At 40.9% G+C, this 7,357-nt stretch overlaps 1 protein-coding gene across 2 annotated transcripts; it reads left to right on the forward strand.

The window, feature by feature from the left end:
- The first annotated feature begins 505 nt into the window (after nt 1–505).
- On the forward strand, nt 506–7,144 carry LOC117594492 (tripartite motif-containing protein 16-like). 2 transcript variants are annotated; one of them, XM_034292122.1, is made up of 6 exons: nt 506–1,141; nt 1,916–2,011; nt 2,203–2,436; nt 2,557–2,716; nt 3,255–3,314; nt 5,264–7,144. In XM_034292122.1, the coding sequence occupies exons 1-6, from the start codon at nt 566–568 to the stop codon at nt 5,788–5,790; spliced, it is 1,653 nt and encodes a 550-aa protein (XP_034148013.1). In that variant the 5' UTR covers nt 506–565; the 3' UTR covers nt 5,791–7,144. The 2 variants fall into 2 exon arrangements, with proteins under 2 accessions (XP_034148013.1, XP_034148014.1); XM_034292123.1 differs by lacking the exon at nt 3,255–3,314.
- The last annotated feature ends 213 nt before the right edge of the window (nt 7,145–7,357 follow it).

Raw genomic sequence — 7,357 nt, forward strand, 5'->3', positions numbered from 1 at the left:
TAATTATTGGTTGACTACAAGGTCTGAGGGGTGTTTTCAATAATACAAGAAAAGTTGTATTTCTGGATCTCCCTCTTTTTTTTACCTGGTAGATGACAGTATAAAAACTATACAGCAAGACACAGAGATGTGTCTAGACAATAGACACAGACGACAACTTGACAAAACTACAATAAACAGGCACATCTACAAATGGCAGTCTTACCTAACTCAGGTCACTGTGAACCTTCCATTCACAGGTTTGTTATACAGAAAAAGTTGTAGTAAATATGTGGGATCTCTATTTGTTTGACATGCACTCTCTTTCTGCATTCACAAGCTATTACTTCAGCTGTTCTGATTATTGTTCTGGTATTGGGAGAAATTATAATCCAGACCTTGAAGATCACAGACTGGCAATGATAGATCGCAACTGCCCTCTACAGGCCAGACCTGATATCTGACATCTGAGTTCACCACATAACCAGGAAGTCACAGAAAACAAACCACTCCTCTGAAAAGAAACTGTTCAAGGAAAACAAAACTAATCTCTAGTTCTTCTTCTCTGTTTGTATGTGTGTGAAAAATGACAGAGGCTGTTTGCTCAATTAGTTGTTCGATCTGTTTAGATCTACTGAAGGATCCAGTAGCTATTCCCTGTGGACACAGTTACTGTATGGGCTGTATTAAGGACTGTTTGGATCAGGAAGATGACAAGGGTACCTACAGCTGCCCCCAGTGCAGACAGACCTTCATACCAAGACCTGTTCTAAACAGGAACACAATCCTGGCTGAATTGGTGGAGAATCTGAAGAAGACAAGACTCCAAGCTTCTCCTCCTGATCATTATTATGCTGTACCTGGAGATGTGGAGTGTGATTCCTGCACTGGGAGAAAACTCAAAGCTGTCAAGTCCTGTCTGGTGTGTCTGGCCTCTTTCTGTGAGACTCACCTCCAGCCTCACTATGAATCTCCTGCCTTTAAAAAGCACAAGTTGGTCCAAGCCTCCAAACAACTACAGGAGAAGATCTGTTCTAATCATGACAAACTACTGGAGATTTACTGTCGTACTGATCAGCAGTGCATCTGTTATCTTTGTACAATGGATGAACATAAAGGACATGATACAGTCTCAGCTGCATCAGAAAGGACTGAGAAACAAGTAAGACAGGAACTTTACAGTATTGGATAAAACAAATATGTTGTGTGTGGATGTGGGTGTATTTGATATAAAATATATTTTGTTTGCGGGTGTGTTTGTAGCTACACCGTGAGAAATCTAAGGACCTTACATATGCATTGCTATTATATCTTACGTATTATACAACGCTAATGTAAATCTCACCCTTTGACTGGAATCAGTAGAATTCAGTAAGAATCTATATAGGGAATAAGAGGGTTTGGTGTATTACAGATGTACATGGCTGAGGTACGTTTTGTTCATGTGCAATGCAATACTGAATAGGACAGGCAAGGTGGCCTAGTGGTCAGGGAATCTAACTAATGTCTTTAATGTCCCTGGTTCTGACCCCCCAAATGTCAAGGTGATACTGTATCTATGTCAGTCAGTTCCTGATCAAGACAGTTCATCCTAATTGCTTCTGCCTCCCCTGTAACATTTCCCCAGGTGGTTGATATGAAAGGAACTGGATCATAATCAACTTGCCTGGTTAAACGATGGTTAAAGTAAAGCCTTAATCTTATTCGTCTGGTTCAGATACAACGTTCTGTAGTTGACAGTCGGATCAAACATGGTGACCAAGGATCTGAGATCAGAGTGATAATATGTACCGACTATATATACAGACTATATATTCCGACTATAACCAAAATGTTAAGAAAGAAGAACGTATCCTGATAACATTAATAAATGTGATATAATTAAAAATTGCTACACTTTGCTGATTACATTTGTTTATGATGTATTTATCTGCAGAGACAGTTTGGGGAGAAACATTTGGAATCCCAGAAGAGAATTGGGGAGAGAGAGAAGAAGATTCAGGAGTTGAGACAGACTGTGGAAACTCTGAAGGTGAGTGTTGTGGCTGATATAAATACATGTACAGGACCAATCAGAAGTTTGGACACACCCACTGAATGGATTAGTGTATCTCAACATTTGACTGTCACTGTATATTTACATTTACAATCTGAATGTAATCATGGGGATAACAGAGTGAATTAACTTAAATTGGACCCCCTTCTCTCTCTGTGTGCTAACAGCACTCTGCACAGGCAGCAGTGGAGGACAGTGAGAGGATCTTTACTGAGCTGATCCACTACCTTGAGAAAAGACGCTCTGAGTTGAAGGAGCTGATCAGAGCGCAGGAGAAGGCTGAAGTGAGTCGGGCTGAAGGACTCTTGGAACAACTGGAGCAGGAGGTTGCTGAGCTGAGGAAGAGAGATGTTGAGTTGAAGAAGCTCTCACACACAGAGGATCACATCCATTTCCTCCAGGTGACATCACTATCTTACCTTACAATACTCTGTAAAGGCTACCTCTTGACTTCTTTTCCAGTGAAATGGACTGGTGCTTAATTCACTGTCAAAACCTATTGCTACTTTCCCTCTCTGTAGAGTTTCCAGTCTCTCTGTGTCTCTCCTGGATCTGAGGTCTTACCCAGTATCACTGTCTATCCACACATTTCCTTTGAGCATGTCAAGAAATCAGTCTCTGAACTGAAACATCAAATACAGGATGTATGCAAAAAGGAAATGGACAGGATATCTTGGGAAGGTTGGTCAAAATTATTAAATATAATTATTATTATTAATATTAAACGTTGTTTTTACTTGTCTTAGAACTACGTCTAATGTTATAAAGCAACCACTATTATTTTGGGGAGGACATCATGAAAGAAAATACACAATATTAATAGATTATTGTAATATCTGTTTGTCTTGGCGGGTAACAATCAGACAAAACTCAAATGGTCCATATACAAAATATTGTCATCAAAACACTTATTCAAAAAGTGGAGGAGGAGGAGAAGAAATGACAAAAATAGGAGAAGAAGAAAGGGGGAAGCATAAGGAAATGAGCAGAAGATTATGAATGACCTCAATATCAGTCACTGTCACCTTAACAACTTGGTTCTAGTCAGTGACCAAAATCAAAGCCATGACAGACTGGCCTGAACCACTGGAACTCATGTACAATTATATACAAATATAGTCCATCTATAGTCCATCTCCCCTCTAGTTACCTGTATGTAGATTACTAGTGGACATGATTAATGTGGACCTGTGATATATAAGTCTGTCTGTCTCCATAGTGACTACAGGTCAGATTGGACCAACTGCTGAGCCCAAGACCAGAGAGGATTTCTTAACATGTGAGGAAATACAACCACACACACACAACTGCGCACACACACACACACACACACACACACACACACACACACACACACACACACACACACACACACACACACACACACAAAGAGACAGAGACAGAGACTCTCCTTTACAAAAGATACTAAAATACACTCAAATAACAAACACCTAAACCAAACACACCCGCCCACCTCATGGATTTCACCTCTTCTAGGGAGGAAACATGGGACACCTTCACACACACAGTGTACATGGCCTTCTTCTCCACAGCCCTGAACTCCCTCAGCTGAGGGGTTTGAATGAAAGAAGTTTCACATCCTCTTCAAACATCCCAGCAGCAACACCACATTGAGCTCAGGGAAAACGTAATCCAGGCTGTCCATCCACCAATCAGAGAAGGAGAAGTCAGCCACAGACCATTGATGAGATGCTGGCAAGGAATCAGAACTCAGCCACGACCTTCCTCCCCAAACGATAAGACCGGATCCCTGCTCTCTCTCCCAACTCCTCCAATGATCTGTTCTGCATCAGATGCCCCAGCTTCATACACCCCACTCCCCAAAGGCATGAGTGAAGCTTGGCTGAATCCAAAGCACGGGACTGAGGACCACATAGCGAAACCAATCAAGGGCTCTAATAGTCTCTCTAACCTCAACATTAGACAGAGCAGTAGACTGTTGAATAAACACACATTTGGGTGTTCCCAACCTCCCACTGTTGTCTCAAGGACTCAAAATTCCTTTTCAAAGCCCTCCATCGTCCCCAAAACAAAACCTTTCATAAAACATGATATCTTCTAACAACTTAATATTAAAATATCAATGTGACATTGACCGTCGTGGACAGGACAATTAAAAATCAACAGTAATAAAAATATGATCTGAAAACCCCACAGGAAACATGTCACACCACACCACTCTACTAGAGTAGCGTTCTGAAACATATAACCTGTCTAACCTTGCTCATTTGACCATCAGTCATTTTTAACCATGTGTACTGACTAACATTGGCATTTCTCACTCTCCATACATCAGAAAGATCAAACTCAGTCAACACACCAGACAGACATGACACAGAATTCAGATGAGGTTCCAACCCTGTGTGATCAACAGTAAAATCCACTGTACTGTTCCAGTCCCCCAAAACCAAACATCCCTGTTGATCACATTGTCATAAAGAAACCTTTATCTTATCAAATACAGCAATGCACTGTGTTCCCTCATTTGGAGCATAAACACTCAAAAATAAAACAAAACTCCCATAACATCCACCTTGACCAATAAGACCCGGCCCTTGTCAATTTCAGTTATAGATATTACAGTCATCCCCAAACCAGAGGAAAACAAAATAGCCACTGCAGTACTAAAATGTGTACCATGACTAAGCACATGCTGCCCCCCCCACCACATGCCCCAGTCAACATCATTAGCTTCATCACTATGTGTCTCCTGTAGGAAAAGGACATTAAGTTGTTTCTATGTAATCACTTCCAATACCCAAGCCCTCTTATTTCAATTCCTCCCTCCATTAATATTAAGAGAACCAACCTTTAACACCTCCATAAAGAAAAGGGGGAAAACAGAAGAACACACAGAGAAAACAGAAAATGGGTGAAAGACACACTGGGATGTATGATATCCATTATTTTTTGGATTTTCTGAACAGCCCCGTCATGCACAGAAATCAGAAATCCACCAAGAGAAAAGGATGAATAAATTGAAAAGGGCCGCCAAAACTCCACACTCACTCACACCACTCCCAGCATGCACAGAGAGAGATAGGAGACACACACACACAGACACACACAGACAGAGACAGACACACACACACAGAGGGAGAGACAGAGACAGACACACACACACACACACACAGAGGGAGATACACACACCACACACACAAAGTAAGGGAGAGACATTGTCACTGACTTTGTTTTTCATCTTCTCAGATTCCTGCCAGCTGACATTGGATCCCAATACAGCAAATCAGTACCTGTGTCTGTCTGAGGGGAACAGAAAGGTGACACGGAGTAATAAGGTCCAGTCCTATCCTGACCATCCTGGCAGATTTACCTCCTATTACCAGGTGTTGTGTAGAGAGGGTCTGTCTGGAGTCTGTTACTGGGAGGTAGAGTGGAGTGGGGGAGGGGTTGATGTAGCCGTCTCATATAAAGAGATCAGCAGGAAAGGAGATGGTGATGAATTTTGGTTTGGTGGTAATAATCAGTCCTGGGTGTTATCCTGTTCTACATCCAGATGCTCTTTCTGGCACAATAATCTCAAGACTGATATCCGTGTCCCCTGCTCCTCCAGAGTAGGAGTGTATCTGGACCACAGGGCAGGAACTCTGTCCTTCTACAGTGTCTCTGACACAATGACCCTCCTCCACAGAGTCCAGACCACATTCACTCAGCCACTCTATCCTGGGTTCGATGTTTGTTATGGATCTGTGAAGATACAGACAACTATTCAGTGATACATCTATCAGTCTGCTTGTATCAATGTATGAATGATTGACGATGGCTATAGATCGATTTAAGATTACAGATATTATATAGAACAGCATGATAGAGTTACACATTTGCATGTACACAGGTTTCAATCAAATCAAGGGGAATAGATTTTGCCAGAGGTCTGAGTTCCTGAATGAACACATAATGAGACATGCCCCTCAATGGTGAAGGGAGTTGATTGACAGCTGAAATGGACCAATCATCATAAGGTTTAGTTTAGTCAGTGTCTACAACCCTGCTGAACTATTTTAACAGAGAAGATTCTTCTTAAACTATGGGATTTGTTTTGAGTTGGTTGTTTATCTGTCAACAGAAATACATTTGTAAATATGTGCCATGTGTATTTAAAGCATTATTCATTGTTGTACAAAACATATTTTATTTTGATTATGAAATGTTTTGAACATAATGTAATTATTGACTGTGTAGAATGTTTCTGTGTGAGGTGATTTCAGGTAAACAGAGTAACCTCTTATCTGTTGTCATCAAGTCTGATTGATGGGGCAGATTGTAGTTGATTCCTACATTTAATTAACATTTACCTTTGGTTCATGTTCAGCAAAAATCTGTTCAGTATTTTATGTGTGATCATAGATTTGGGAATCTTTCAGTAACAGTCATTTGTATACAGTATGTTATGCTTTGTAGTAAATTCCACCTTTACTTGTCTATAATTACTGTCCAGTTTAATTATGTAACATTTGGGACACGTTGTAGAGGGACTTGTTATTTTTATTTCAATTAAACTTAAGGAGGGATTTGCTGTAACTTTCATCATTATAAAGAGTTTGATTGAAAAAGATCTTTAAATGGATCATTGAATGGTCCCTGTATGTCCTCATGTTCTGTCATATAGTCCAGCATATAACATGTATTATCCTTAGACAGGAAAAGACCTAAAACATAGGCTGGAGAAATTCATCACCAAAGGTAGCGCAGATAGTCAGACTCTGACAGATTGTGACATGGGGGATGACATTGAGAGTTCTGAAAATACACCACCGAAGACAGTCAACCAGGGTCAGAGACAGTCAACCAGGGTCAGAGACAGTCAACCAGGGTCAGAGATAGTCAACCAGGTTCAGAGACAGTCAACCAGGGTCAGAGACAGTCAACCAGGGTCAGAGACAGCCAACCAGGGTCAGAGACAGTCAACCAGGGTCAGAGACAGTCAACCAGGGTCAGAGATAGTCAACCAGGGTCAGAGACAGCCTAAGGAGAGTAAAGAGTTCAGTATCCTACAAGACAGAAAAAGGCTCCAGAATACTTAAAGGAGAACCAGTGTAAAGCTGTGTGAAATAATGACGAAAGTGAACATGTAGATTATTTCTACAGAGTGGCTTATGGTGTACCTAAAACATTCAGAGAGGCTATGGACTCTAAGAAGTCAAAAATGATTTTGTTTTTACCTTGTTGGTCCAGGGATTCAAACCAGCAACCTCTCAGTTATTTGTCGTACACGCTTTAACTATTAGAGTATCATAAGAAGAGGTAAGAGGTAAGAGGTAAGATATAAGGTCTGAGTCTGTT

This window comes from Esox lucius, chromosome 5 (assembly GCF_011004845.1).
Source record: "Esox lucius isolate fEsoLuc1 chromosome 5, fEsoLuc1.pri, whole genome shotgun sequence".
In the NCBI taxonomy this organism is placed as follows: Eukaryota; Metazoa; Chordata; class Actinopteri; order Esociformes; family Esocidae; genus Esox; species Esox lucius.